The following is a 15,457-nucleotide window of genomic DNA, read 5'->3' on the forward strand; positions in this document are numbered from 1 at the left end:
AATGTAAATGTTTGCAGCCATTCACTACAAAAGCCAAATGTAACATATTATAAACTCTAAAACTTCATGGATGCCTTCAACCTCAAATAATTATGTGGTCCTGAAACAGACCTGGAGTTCAGAGCAATGACTATAGGCTAACTTTTCCTTGTACCAACTTTTATGGCTTTATGGTGCAAATGTCTTTTAGAGTCGGAAAAGATTTAAAGCACTCACAGTAAACCCAGAAATACAATCAAAATACACAGCACATTTTAAGAAATGTATTTATTGAGACTTATATTACGCAGTAACATCAACATATACTTGAGAATTAAATAGGTTAAATATATCAACAAAATGTATTTTATAATTTACATGTTTTATTTTACATTCCTCGTGTTTTACCAAAGAAAAAAGAAGAAGCTGTTTCTGTCTGTTCACGACAAAAGTGTCACCGTAGGCAATGGGGATACAAAAAGCAAATAGGCCAGTTTAATACTGAGGCAAGGGATAAATAGGAAATCGCAATGTTACTAAATTCGATATGTATACTTTGCATTGAACCTTCTCACTCATCGGTTGAAAGGATAAGGGGTCAGCACTATGAGGCCATGCAAAGATAATAAGATAATGAGTCATCTCAAAGTATTATGAGAGCAGGCCCAGAGACAGCAGCGGTGCCATGATGAGCAGAAGGCCAGCGCTGGTGCTGCTGGCGCTGTTGCAAAGGTCCCCCTCACAGCAGCTGCTATGCCCTTGGCACATCGCCTTAGGGACACACCCCCTCACCGGAATAGGTACACCATCCACAGTCACTGAAAGAACAACAAAGAATAATGTTAGAAATCAAGTTGTATTGCATCTATTATAATCACCTCGCATTGCTCTGCGCAGAGGAAATGTGCGGAACAGGGTTAGATGTCAATGCGGCGGGCCTGTTACCTGACGCTGAGTAACAGAAATTCTGATTCCCTTTGCAGGCTAGGGACGAGGTGCACGATTGTCCTACGCACGAGAAGCACGATTTACCATTTGGTTGAGATTGGACGGGTTCTGAAACATAAAACATTGTTCACATTAGGGGATGTAAAACGGGGCTAAGAGGTGACTGCAATGCACTTTTTTTTAATTATTTGGTGTTTTTTTCAAAACTTTTGTAAAGAATTATGTTTTTAGAGAAGGTAATTTTATATCAAAACTATTACTGGCACAATATCAAAGCAGTTGGAACAGGTTATTTTCCTCAAACTGGTTTGTGTTCTCTACCACAATCCATCAACAATCAATACATACATTTAAAAAAAAAAGAGTTTTCTTTTGACTTCTGAAAAATGCAGCAACCACTAATTGTTTTACATTTTTAACAACTTTTGCAACATTAAACCAATTTGAAAAGAGAACAGCTCTCAAAGAACATTCTGAAATACCAACAGTGAATACAAGTAAATTACCAGAGGCATTTGCGGAGTTGCAGAGTTTGGTGGTGCAACACGAGCTGGAAATTAAGGTTTGGACGACCCCGAGGTTCATTGAGCGACTAACACAGCGTTCAGGCAAAGCACAACCTTTCAAGTTGACATCGGACATCTTTGAGCCACCTGCAATCGAGACGAAGTGTTATCTTTGTAAATAAGGCAGAATCCCACAAAGCAGTTTCCAAATGAAAAAAGGCATCAAAATTACCTGAATAGGAGACGTGTCTTTCTGAACTGCAGCTCTGTCCGGAGGGGCATTCTATTTTGGAATTTGTGCAGCCGCTACCTTGTGAACAATAACATTCCAGGCTGTATGCTGAGAAAACAAAAAACACACAGAAAGGTCAAAATAAATATCCAACAACTCTTTTACAAGGGATGGACAAAATCATTTTAACACCACAGCAACAGACATAAAAAAGTGTGATGTTGGATCTCAAGCACAGTTCTGACTTGTTTGTTTTACATCTACAATAACAAAGAAAATAATAATAAGAGAGATAAGATAGTACTTTATTGATCCCAATTTGGGAAATGTTTGTGTTGTAATCTGTATACAAACAGGTAATGAACAAAGAATATAGCAATAACGTGCAAATCGAACCAAAAGGAAAAATAGCTAGTAGGATATTGACAGACAACATTGTTAAATGGCATGTAACAAGTGGCCAATGTATGTTAAAACAATAGTAAAGGTAAGTGAGGTAAAAGAAAAAATACGAAAAATAAAACTACTTGTTTTTTTCTAAGAATAAAATAAAAAGGTTTAAAGGATAAACAAACGTACCTTGATGGAGAAGCACAGTCCCAAGGATGAGTGTAATGAGATGCATTTTGTGATGGCAGGGTAAATCTGACTCTAACTCTAGGTTGGATGTGGTATGGCATTAAGTAGTGCTCATGAGAAGGAGTTGACTTCAAGACCACACCTTCATTCCTGCTATAGAGTCACTAACTGTGATTTCATAAAGGGATCCACCCAGTGTAATTATTATTTACCTTTAGCTCACACACAATGAGAAAAACCAACCCTAATACAAAAAGGAGCTCACTAGCATTTTTGTGTCCGCTGACTAATTGCCACTGACGGAACTGTGACTGCGAAGCATTCCATGGACGTACATGCCTTATATTACCAACTAGATTAGGTAATATTGATGTAACATTTGTAATAAAGTGGTGGTCTCATTTAGATTTAGATAGAAAAGACATACCTAATGACAGTGACTGGCCTAATCTCTGAAGAATGTATTTAAGTTATCGTATTAATACAGTTGTAATAATAAGAATAATTATGATAATAATAATAAGCGTAATGAGTGGAAATCTCTTTTATCTTTGTGGCCATCTTAGAGTGTTTCATCAGTGCAACAATGAAGATAAACTTCAGATTCCTTGCTGATATTAACTAAAGGAAACATATACAGTAAACCTGGACAGCTTTGCTGAGCAACAAAGGAGTTTATTACATATTATTAGTTGATTACGGTACATTCTTGATGCATGATCTCAAGTATTAACAACAAAATGTCTTCCTCAAAGGAGTCGTTTAACGCCCAAATCTGCTTAAGAACCATAGATGAAACATGTCAAACTACAGTTTTGTTTTGAAACATTTTTATTGATGTAAAGAAACACAAATAAAAAAAACTGAAATATATATTTCCATCTGAGAAAAACCTCATCAATAAGCCAAAACTCCAAAAACAACATCGTAATTATGTCTTGCAAATAAAAACATAATGAAGTGTTGCTTAAGAAGCGGTATTCTCTTTCTCTCTTACTGCGGAACATGGCAGGGATACACAACTTTCTGAAAGAACACCAAGAGTCCGCAGGATTTCATGACACAAGTCTGCATGAATCACCAATGTCCAAGCTTCTAGTTTCGCTCCTGCCTCCTGTAGGGTGTTGACCTTCAACTGCAGAGTCACAATTCCATTTACTGAAGTATCAGACAAAACAGCTGGCAACCGCTAGTGTATAAAACAGCCATCTGACCCCGGCGTTAGCACAGCAGGCGGCTGTACTCAGAGAGGGCCGAGGACTTCTTCACCCCGTCCCAGATACGAGCTGCATAGTGAAACCTGTAAAAACAAAACAGGTTTATACAACGTTTTTGAGATGTCATATTTTAGCCTTTTAGCACTATCTCTCAGATATCCTTTTGCATAAAATGGAAATAAAAGTGACGTTTGCACCGGCATATAATACAACACACATACACAAAACACAACAGTTAGGCATCCTAACGTATAACGGTGACTAAGTTGCAGTCTTGTATATTCATATATGTTGATCTTCTCTCAGAAGCACTATGGTAGCTGGGCAAAAGTGACTAATGTTCAAAGAGATTTTAGTAAGAAACTCAAGCTGAAACACTAAAAGTAAAAGGGACAGTTCCCCTTGATCCCCAGTGGAAATTATGATACCGCCCTCTTGTTCCTCCTTAGCGGCTCAGAATCAGGCCACGAGTGTGCTCTTACCGACTTTATTTCCTGGTGTGATGACAGTTTTCTGGATTGAAATGTCTCTAAAACCCAGGAATTGATCATTGATTTTAGACATCACAAGGATGTTCCTAAGGAGGGCATCATACACAATGACAAGGTAGAAATGGTCACATCATACAAATACTTGGGCAATATTTTTGATGACCACCTCACATTTGATGTGAATACTGAGTGTATTGTGAAGCGGGGTCAACAGAGAATGCACCTTCTTCGCAAACTGAACTCTTTCTCTGTCAGGCCTTTCATTCTTTGTCGTTTTTACCAAGCATTCATTGAGAGCCTTCTTTTTTTTTCTTTTATCTGCTGGTTCCATAGCCTTAGACTGAAAGACAGGAACAGCCTGAACAGCATTCTTAAAACCTGCTTTAAAGCCATCGGCGTGAAACAGAGAGACTTAAATTCATTCTGTAACCAGCAGATTCTGCGGAAAGCAGAGAGCATTCTGAACTCTCCAGTTCATGTACTTTCACATGAATTTCGTCTGTTGCCATCAGGGCGTAGATATGCTCTACCTCAGGGCTATTCAACTACACATTCAGTTGGGCCAGATTTTATAACTACAAAATTCAGCTGGGCCAGACATTCAGCGGCCTGTAAAAAGCGGGTAGTGACACATTTTAAACAAACAGATATTACTGCGATGAAAAACATGCAATTTTTATTCATTGTTCATCTAACAAAGGTAGGTCAAAAAGTGCATAAAAACACAACAAATTAGCATTAATTTAACAGAATCTGAAAAAAAGTGCACAGTTGTAGCATTACATTTGTTTGCTTTAGAAGTCAAATATTCAGGTTATTTTTTTTTAACCAGGCACATCACAAAGTGCATTTACTGAATACAATAATAGCAGTCTTAATAAATGTCCTCACATACAAAAAAAACAGCTAAAGAGCTCCAATGCAACACAAAGAGGTAGTACTGTAGCAATATTTTTTCACCTTTCAAGTAATAACAAAAAAATCATACGTTTTGGTCACATTTGTCCCAGACACATTACAAAGTGCACTTAAATGAATACAGAAAGAACTGCCAAGTTACCCTTCAGTGCACAAACCCATAACAAGGGATACGGGTAACTATATGAATGAATACTACACTACACGTCTACTATAGTAAACTAGGTGCTTACTATCACCTCATTTGTGATTTGTCATCGCTGACTTTCTCAATGGGAGAAGGGACATTTTTTGTTTTGAACAAGAGCAGTGATTTTTGAGTCATAGGATGTCAATGCAATCCTAAGACATTGGTGAAGAGTGTTGTCAGTCAGGGAGCAGCGAGTGCTACTTTTGATTGAGTTCATGTGTGAAAAGCTTGATTCACATGTGTATGTTGATCCAAACATACTGAGCACACAGATCGCTACTTTCTGAACGTTAGGGAACTGCTGTTTTTTGACATCACTCCAAAACTTCGCTGGCCCGTTAGTGCGCTGCATGTCAATAAGTTCCAGTGTATATTTCCCCTTGTCGATGCAGGGGACCACTTTCTTTGCTCTGGTTGATACGTCCCCCTCTATTGCAACAGTGAAGGGGTCTCTGGCAAAGCCCATCATTACGTCTGTGGGCAGAGCAAGTCCATCCAATCGACCGGCAAAGTTCTCTTTCAACCTCGCAATGAAATCTGTCATCACATCCGTGATTTGTGCCGGAGATGTGATGTGTTTGGGGAGCGTCGGAAAATGCAGCATCCGACCCGTGCTCAAGTCGGTAGCGAAAAGGTCCAGCTTGACTTGGATCTGCTCCACAAGATCAATTACCGTTTTGTCTCTGTTTACGCTTCAGAGTTGAGAGGGACATGTTTTAGAGTTGCTATCATAGGACCACCGTTACTAGCACCACTAGATGCACTTTCAAAAAACGTGCTGCGTTGTGGTTTGGTGGTTTCTATGCAACGCGGAGTGTTGCGTTCATGTTCTGTACTAGTGTAGGAATTTGGCTACGGGAGGCTGGGCCACTCGGGAGTTGGTTCTGGGCCGCATCCGGCCCGCGGGCCGCCAGTTGAATAGGCCTGCTCTACCTGATCAAAGGACTAATCGCTTTTAAAAAATCATTTATCCCTTCTGCACTCAAACTTTTAAATTCTTGGCAGGCTTTTAACTTGATTATTTATTTATTATTGTGATGCTATGAACTATTTATAATGTAAATTGGAATTATCCACATCTGTGCTCCCGGGTGTATCTGTGTGTTTTCTTCTTGTATGTTCCTGCCTGTGTACATGACATAAGCTGCTGCTCATAACCAATTGCCCCTTGCGGGATTAATAAAGTTGTTGATTGATTGATTGATTATATATTTGGCTGGTAGTTCAATAATCAAACAGCATACCAAAACCCCTCCTCTCGCAGGCTATGCTGTCAACTTTCAATTAAAGTTGATTATGCCAAAAAACAAACAGATCCCCATTAGATATAACACCCTTCATTTCTATGTTTGTGTTGTGTTTATTTGCTGTTTGATCTCTTCTTTTTTTGTTGTTGTATTACTGGTGTACACATGAGTTATCTTGAACAATAGGGGAGAAAAGAGGAATGTGATGTTTACCAGTTCTTCTCAGTGAGGATGGTGTGTGACAGCTGACATCGGGGCATGGCCAGTATTTGGCTGCGGAGTTTTGAGACCATGGTGGGGAAGGCAGGGTGTCCTTTGTACCCCGGCAACAGTGAGAAGAGCGGGTATGTTCCCGTCCCTGAACACAGTACATCCATCAATTCACATTTTACACAATTTAAAAAGGACAACTGAGTTTTGCTTTATGTGAAGAGAAATTCTCTCTAACCTGCTTTGGTCAGATTATCCTCCCCATCATTCTCCTGCATAGGAAGGAGGAACATGTTGACTTCAGTAGTCAGATAGTCCTGCCCCAAGCCAGGGAAGATATTGCAGTCCAGCATGGACAAAGTTCCTTAAAACAAAGCACAGACAATGGCATAAGTCCAGTTGTGACATCACTAAAATCTCTTAACAAAATACTGCCATTTTTTCCTATGCACCCTGGTTATCAAATGATTTGCAAAAAAGCTGTAGAAGTCATTTGTGAAAGTTGCCTTGAAGGAAACATGTTGTTGTTTAACATAACCCTTGACTAAGGTGAAATGAGTCTTGGATGTCACTGGTATGGTACGTAGCATGGTATGGCCTCCTCGTTTACCATCCCCTTTGTATCTCGTATATGTATTCTACTTGCATGAACATGTGAAACTGATTTTTATGTGAAGAGGATTTTTCTGTCTTGAGAAGGGGCCTCATTTATAAAAGTTTCATACGCCCAAAAGACAGCTTACATCCCTTCAAAAATATATTTATCAAAAATACTACCGTGGGATAGTTTGACTCATGCTTAAGAACATAAACTGGAAAAAATAAGAAACTGCAACACCAAGGGCAAAGAATGAAAGGACCCAAAGGGTTTGAAATGGATCTACCATTGTGTAAAATACATGTAAATATTACCTCTGGTGCAAAATCGGATACAAAAACTTGTGTTTAATAGCGCCTCAGTGAACCAAAACATAGTTGAGGATAATTATACAATCGATAAGATCTATTTTATAATTATTAAACAATGTTAACATGTTATGGAATGCATTCTAATAAAAATAAATAATAATGTAACCTATAGGACAAATTAGGTTTAAATCGACACTGTTTTCTATACCTGTTTGAGGATTTACAATTGCGTGGTTTTTGTTATTATATAGCCTATCATGTAGTGTTATAAATTCGGCAATTATTTGTAGGTTTTTTTATTCGTTATTTTTTTACGTTTTAAGTGTTATTAAGCTGAAACCCAAATAAAGTTATTTTTAAGCCTCGCGCCTGCGTGTGGAAGTGATTTGTCGCACACAACAAGGTATGTCAACAAAAACACGATGTCATTGTCACCTCTCATGTCACATCACATACTTTATTGCCTCTACTTGTTGATGGAGTCAATGAAAGAGTGCGGACGCGCCCTGGGTGCAGGACACGGTTTACGCACACTGCTTATTGACGTGCACGTAATCTGAGTCACCTGTCTGTCTGCACCTGTCTCCATCTGTCTTCCTGTATACGCTCCTCAGATTGGCCGATCCTTCCTAAAAGTCAGCCATTACTGTCACACCGTGTCCATCTATCAACCTACATTCTTGTCTCTTTTCACATTGTGTAATTTTTGAGCTGTTTTGTCGGCGTTTGTTACGATCGTCCTTATGCAAAAAGTATAAATAAATATAAATAAGGGATGTTTAAATGACTATTTATAGACAGAAGTGGGCGTGACGAAATGCTCTCAAAAGGTGCGCCGCATGTTGAAGTTGTTAAGTCTAAAGGGCGTGCGTGCACACTGAGTTATAATAATCATTGTGTACGTGAGCACTTTCTTTGTTTCCTTTATACAAAATAGAGTGACGTGAATCCTACCATAGTTTTATGAAAGAGGCCCCAGGACTGACTGCAAAAAATAGACCTTATATCTGGAACCTTCCTGGATAAATACCAAATGATACACCAATCCCCTTAGACATTAAACATGATTTGCATCTAAAAACAACAATTGCATGCATATTAGCAGAATATTCTTGTAGTTTTGAACCTTTGTATTTGAGATGAGAGTGGGCCATTAATTTGTCCACCACCATATGCATGTTATTCAGATTCCTTGGGCAGAAATCGTCCCGTCTGGCCTTATTCTGGAGGAACACTGTAAGAGGGAGGAATTTAAAGAAGTTGATTTTGATATCTTTAAACTTGGTTATTTGAGAATGTGTTTCTGTATTAAGAGTTCACCTATATGAGGATAGTACTCTGCTCCATCATCATTGCCCGATGAGCCAGTGCTGTCATGGCTTGCAGATGGAGTGGAAGGCTTCAGCATCTCCGCGGTCTGAAGAAACCTATGTCCAAACATAACATTACACTTCCTGCTCGGTATCAACATCTGCATTCATGAGACATTGAGATATAATATATACTCAATATTTGGTAAGTGTAAGACATTGCAGCTGTGGTATTGTTTCTTGAATACACATCTCATGTGTCTAACTCCGACTGCTTAAGCTTCGTATTAGCAGCAGATTCACTTTGGGATTATGATTTGCCCAATCAAAAGTGAACTTGGTTCCCTATCACTTACACTGTACATCTTATTATTAGAAAAAGTATTAGACAGAATTTATTTTCATGTTTTTAGTACCTTTTGGCTGCCACCACACTGAAGACAGCAATTCTTTTTAACCAGTCATACATTTCAGTTATTTGAAATTAGGGAATGATACACACAGGGAAAGGGTATATTTATTACATTATAACATTCTTTTTAACTTTAATACTTTTTAATGCATGTAACATAATGTAACATTAAGCTGTCTGTGGCTTATTTTCTGCTGTAACAATGTACATTTCCCCTCTGTGGGACTAATAAAGGTATTCTGATTCTGATATCCATGAAGAAGATTAATTCATTTTTGAAACACTAAAATTATTAACTAAGTTTGTTCTCATGCCTGTAACCTGAACACATATTGGCGTATTCGACAATATAAGAACAAGTTAGACCAGTCCCTAAGTCATTGTCAAGAGGCATTTGTTGACTTAGAGAACAAATAAAAGATTGAACACTATTTAACAAAGCAAAGCACAAATGTCCTCTCAAGATACAAGATACAATTTTAAAAATACCTGTAGATTGTGTGTGTGTGTGGGGAGGGGGGGGGGGGCAGTAACAGATATATTGCAATACGCAAAAACCTACCTGTAGAGGTTTAAGTCAGTGAACCAGTCTTGAACCACAATGACGACATGGCAAACTGTAAAGAGGAAGGCTGCGATCTGAAGAGACTGTGGAGAGAGTATGAATGTGGTTGCATTTGAATGGGTGTGGTGCATCACGAATAATTGAAATGATATCAAAATGGCAGAATGGATCAGTGCAATATTCAATTTGGTAAATTTTCAATTTGGTTCTTTCACACATAAACAAGAAGACATTTAACCTGTTCAACCCTGAGCCTGTTTTTCAGGTCTCAGGCTCGAAAATGATATTCCCAGAACAAATGACCATATCTTCCCTTCTAAAAGGGTTATCTTTATTTTGAGTTCTGTGCCAAAGTCAGTTTGCATTTTTTCGCTCAGGGGTCATTTAGATGCTTCTTATGAGACTTGTGTTTTGTTTTGGTAAAAATGGTTCATATCTTCAGTTAGCTGAGATTATTCTCGTTAATCTGGTGCTACACATTAATAGTTTCATAAATGTTAAGAAGCCCTGTGAGGGGGTTCCAGGGCTTAACAGGTTAACCCAATGCCATCTGCAGGCCAGCCACTGACCTGCATCTCAACATATGTGTGGGGGAGGTTGTACTCCGGGGGCAGCTTCCGATCGTTGTTGATAAGATGGTCGAGAATCGATGGGCTGAGCATTGGCTGAAGGAACAAAGGAAGAATTCAAACACACCCCTTCAATCATCAACCAAACCCGTTTTTAACAGTTGTTTGCTTCAACTTCTTTGAATTCCAAGGTTACATTTCAATTTACACAGGATTTGCTAACACTCAGAGAGCAGAGAAAAATCCACTGATCTAAATCAATTCATTTATACCTGTGTATCCAAGAAGATGACTCTCTCCTGTGTGATAAAGAAATCGATGCCTGTGCTCTGGTTTCCTCCTCTTTCCTTGATCTCTTGAGTCTGGGCTCTGAAAACATAACCCCTGCGCAAACAAACATAAATCACACCACAACATTGCATTTGTTAATCCTAAAGAACAGAATGGATAACAACTGCAATAAACAAATACATACATTGGCTGTAAAGGTCTGAATAAATGTTTTGGTCACTACTTCTACTTTTCTTTAAACAGATAGTATTTGATTGCATGGTTATCTGGTCTGTGGACTTAGTATAGTGCCAAACACTGAACTGATTTTCAAAAAAAACGATTAGCTTGAACACTCCACCTGACTCAACAGGCAGATGGCCTTGTATATATCGCCCCTGTGTGTTCAGAAAGAGTAACTTCAATTTGTAAGTACAGCTTTAAAATTCGAAGTTATAATGGGAAGAATAAAGATGTAAATATCAATCTCTTACTGATTTGTGTTCGTTTTTAGTCTGTTGATATTATTTAAATTGTAGATGGGTAAGCATAAGCTGCTTTGGTTCCAACTGAAGAATATGAAAAGTTAATAAATCCTATATTAAGCATATATTTGTATTAAACCCCAAACATATTCTCAAAGCACTGAAATTCCTTTTCCTAACTAGTGGGGTCACTGGTGTCAACAACCAGAGGGTTGGTCTGGCACTTGGGGTTTATGTGTATAGTGAGTGAGTGAGTGAGTGAGTGAGTGAGTGAGTGAGTGAGTGAGTGAGTGAGTGAGTGAGTGAGTGAGTGAGTGTGTGTGTGTGTGTGTTTCCCCTATATACAAATAGTGGCGGTGCTGAAATATGAGCGCCGCTGCTAGGGGGCGCCAGCCAGGTACCCAAAAAAAAAATATAATAATAATAAGTGGCGACCCTTTTTCATTTTTGATTGTTTGTTATGTGGATTTGTAGTATTTATGTTACTGTATGTTCAATAAAGGTGTATTTTTGCTAAATCTTGAGACATTGCCACTGTATGTACTAGGCAGGGCCGATTTCTGGCATAGACGGTCGCCTAGGGCGGCAGATCTGGGGGGCGCTGCGCTGGTAGCTCTGGGAGGGAAAAAACATTTTTGACCGTTGGTGCTCATCCAAATGTTCGGCCTTGATGTAACAACATTCATAATTAAGTAAATGCAACACCCTTTTCACCCCGGTTACACTTTTCATTTGCTCTGGGGCGAGCGAGGGAGAGAGAGAGAGAGAGAGAAAAGAAAGAGAGAGAGGGCGCACTGGTACCGGCGCTGTTGTTATTAGAATCTGGTGCTAGCTGCGCTAACGGACATAAGAAGTAGAGGTTTCTACAACCAGGGTGGAGGAGAGCTCTCCTGTCAGACTGAGAGGCTCAGTGAGGTTAAGGACTCTTGAGTGTTTAGATAGTTAATTTTAGACTAAGTTACCTCAGTGGGTCTCAAACGTTTTGACCACAAATTATGTAAACACATATTTCCAAGGCACTCCTTTATCATTATTAGGATAAATAAAAACAGGTTTGAAATCATTCCAATGTATACTATAGGACAGTAAACCAAAAATATTGTTTAAAGTTGGAGAGATACAAAAATATGCATAAATAAATGTTAACTAGGTAAAATAAGATATGAATGAACAACACAAATAAAATAAGCTACATTTATATGTAATTGGCTATGGTAGGTTATTATTACAGGGTGGTTTTGGCGCAGTGGTTAGAGCGTTGGTCATCAGATCAAGGGGCGTTGGAAAACTCCAGTTCGGATCCTGCCTCGGCCGCCACTGCGTCAGGCCGTTGTGTCCTTGAGCAAGACACTTTACCCGCATTTGCTCCTGTGGGTAATGTCAACAGTAATGACTCTTACATGTGTAATGTGTAATTGTAAAGCACTTTGAGCACCTGTAAAAGCGCTCTAATAAAAAATGTAATGCATTATTATTATTATTGGTTATTCTATTATTAAAATGTAAAAAATGTAAACCGATTTTTTTCATATGGGCGTTTTAGAGTTGTACCCCCTAGATCAGGTCTAATTGTGTGCTCAAAGTGCACCAGATTGAAGCATTTTGCTGTAAAATGTTAAAAAAAAAAAAAAACCCTGGAGGATGTGACGTCCGCCCCCCAATTCAAACATGTTCATACAATACTGAATACATTTGAAGCTATTTTGACGTCTATTACCTATGTCAATAAGTTTCTGTTTTTGCAGTGTATTTGTCTTTTGTAGAGATTTTTCATTTATTCTTTACACATAAAATGTCGCCTAAAATCTCACCTAGGGCAGCAAATTGTCTAGAACCGGCCCTGGTACTAGGCCTCAAGAGCCTTTCTTGTGCCGATACATAGAAAAAAATTGGCGGGGCGCACTTCGCACGCACTAAAAAATTCCACACGCTCTGTGCTCACATTATGCTGGGCCCACGTGCCTTAGCACCGCGGCTATGACTCCATCCTAGGGGAAACACTGGTGTGTGTGTGTGTGTGTGTGTGTGTGTGTGTGTGTGTGTGTGTGTGTGTGTGTGTGTGTGTGTGTGTGTGTGTGTGTGTGTGTGTGTGTGTGTGTGCAGCACTACCATAACTGTGTGTGTATTTGTATGTATAACAAAAAATGCAGGTGATAACAGAGTGGAAAACTGAATGTCTTCTTCGGGGGATCATTAAAGGTCCCTCTTCTTCATTTAAACAGTGTGTTGTAACTAGAACACACAGCAATCTGGGGGTCTTTACTGTAACAGCAGCATTAATAATACTACTTGGAAAAGTTAAGAAGTATCTGTTTCAACTTTAAATGAATATATCATTTGCACATGAACAAGCTTGAGCTCATTGTTGGTGTTAAAAAAAACCTCACCTTTGATCTTCCTCAGGAGTGTTGGCAGATAATAGCGACATGATCGTAGATTTCCCACTTCCCTGCAGGCCGATGACTCCCACCACCAACATATCTGTCTGGTCCCTCAGATACTACAACACAACATCCTTTGAGTTCATACACCAACATATATTTACATTAGTATTACATTATTTAATAAAATGGCTCCGCAATCAACTAAATTAATTACACAACTCACCTCCATGGCACTGTCACACCAATTCATCTGATCATCCACAAGCTTAATGCTGTGCTTCATCTTCTCTGGAGGGAGGAGTTTAGACTGGCCCACCATAGCTGAAAGTCAAATCAAATATTCAAGATCTACTTTTTTTTTCTCAGCCAACATTTCGAGGAGGAACAATTTTATTTTTGTGAAATCTACAAAAGCTCACGGTCCACAGCGCTGCTCGTTGCAGAAGCACCCATTCCTCTGTTTTGGATCTGGTACACGGGCTGGGTGGGTCGCTGACCCTCCCTCTCCATCTTGGAGGGTCCCGGACCAGTGAGCTGGGCTGCTGCTTCAGGAGGAGTGCCCGGCTTCCCTCCATCCTCCCTGGCTTTCATGAGCATGATGGGCTTCTCCAGGACAGGAGCTCCGCTGACAGGCGTATTCTGTGATGGCTTTGCCTTGAAAGGATCCCACAACAACAACAAAAGTAAATTGATGGCATGACCTGAAAGGCAGAAGACCTTCATACATACAACTTGTATTTTGTCATTATTTACTTTTTAACTGTGACTCATTTGCTTCGTATTCATTTGTGTTAATACCTTACATTGCCTTGTATACACAGTACATGTCTGCGAAATGAATCAAAGTAAAAGTACTTGTTTTATCCATCTCAAATTCAATAACATGATGTTTGATTTCACATTTCACAGTCACTCTGCATATTCTTCTTCGAGCTGACAATCCTGCGTGCAAAGTACTAGTCAGACAAAGTAAAACGTGCTGATTTAGTTATGGTGTGTCCTACTGTCTGTGTTCAAGAAGGATATTAACAATAAGAGCATTTTATTAAAAAAAAGCTAACGTACCCTTTCCCCGGGGGGTTTTGCAAGAATGATGGGGGTCTTCGGAATGAGTGGGCCTGGTGGATCCTCGCTCCCATCCTGAAAAGATAAATTAAAGTGAATCACTATTCTGAAGTCCAACAGTTACACCAGCGGTCTGCAGTGTTTTCACATGCTGCCTACCCTTCGTTCCCTTGGTTGATATTCTCGATCCCGACTTGGACCGGACAGGTTTTGTCCCGGAGCTCCAACATCTCTGTCTCCGCGGCGGCGCCTCCTCCGGCGGCCCTGCCCGTACATCCCGGGCTGACTGTGGCCGGACTCAGACATGTCGCTGCTCCCCTGGTTCACTATCACAACTGATACAAACGGTGGCTAACGGAGGGAACCCAGTCCAAGCAAAGGCGAGCAAACAAAACAATGTTAGTGAAAACAAATTACAAATCTGCTGTTAGCTAACAATCGTTTGACAATAACTGGAATATATGTTTGAAGACGTGAATAGATGTCATCTATTAGATGACATCGTTAAAGCTCAATTCAGAACACTTGTTTATGGTTTACTTTAGCGTTTCGCTACTGCGCTTGTGTTAAATATTTGGCGTTGGCCGGTGAGGGACGACGTTGAACCGGTTCTTGATTGTCAACGCGCTAAAAAACGGGTGGAGATAAACTCCACCCGTCTAGAATAATATTTGATACCAAACAAACGCACCTTGTCCGTCTGGTAAAAGAAGTCGTAATGAAACATCGTTATGAAACGTAGTTCCGCCACTTTAGGTATTATTTTAACATATAACCCAGTGCAACTTCGTTTTATTTCATTATACATATACATGATAGGACATTACATTGTTCTTGTTTAACCTTAATGCATTCAGAAATATATGTATGTAAGAAAACAATAGTAGCGTTGCTCCAATTTAAAATAAACGTTAGACCCCCATGCTGATTTTTTAAAAAGTCTAAAATATATTTGAGGTAATCTAGTCATC

General features: G+C 39.4%; 2 protein-coding genes across 3 annotated transcripts; both read right to left on the reverse strand.

The window, feature by feature from the left end:
- Window positions 1–250: 250 nt before the first annotated feature.
- On the reverse strand, window positions 251–2,389 carry LOC307046195 (urokinase plasminogen activator surface receptor-like). Its single transcript, XM_079692431.1, has 5 exons — window positions 2,245–2,389; window positions 1,666–1,773; window positions 1,434–1,580; window positions 925–1,035; window positions 251–797 (listed from the first exon to the last, which is right to left on the reverse strand). Exons 1-5 carry the CDS (start codon window positions 2,288–2,290, stop codon window positions 631–633), a joined length of 579 nt encoding a protein of 192 aa, XP_079548557.1. The 5' UTR covers window positions 2,291–2,389; the 3' UTR covers window positions 251–630.
- Window positions 2,390–2,898: 509 nt separating this feature from the next.
- On the reverse strand, window positions 2,899–15,115 carry smg9 (SMG9 nonsense mediated mRNA decay factor). 2 transcript variants are annotated; one of them, XM_079692407.1, is made up of 14 exons: window positions 15,027–15,115; window positions 14,646–14,837; window positions 14,487–14,561; window positions 13,841–14,075; window positions 13,645–13,742; window positions 13,425–13,537; window positions 10,555–10,666; window positions 10,283–10,378; window positions 9,711–9,796; window positions 8,747–8,853; window positions 8,553–8,660; window positions 6,756–6,881; window positions 6,521–6,665; window positions 2,899–3,544 (listed from the first exon to the last, which is right to left on the reverse strand). In XM_079692407.1, exons 2-14 carry the CDS (start codon window positions 14,790–14,792, stop codon window positions 3,466–3,468), a joined length of 1,527 nt encoding a protein of 508 aa, XP_079548533.1. In that variant the 5' UTR covers window positions 14,793–14,837; window positions 15,027–15,115; the 3' UTR covers window positions 2,899–3,465. The 2 variants fall into 2 exon arrangements, with proteins under 2 accessions (XP_079548533.1, XP_079548532.1); XM_079692406.1 differs by having other exon boundaries at window positions 14,646–15,101.
- Window positions 15,116–15,457: the final 342 nt, after the last annotated feature.

The sequence above is a fragment of the Notothenia rossii genome, assembly GCF_949606895.1.
Source record: "Notothenia rossii genome assembly, chromosome: 7".
Taxonomy (NCBI): Eukaryota; Metazoa; Chordata; class Actinopteri; order Perciformes; family Nototheniidae; genus Notothenia; species Notothenia rossii.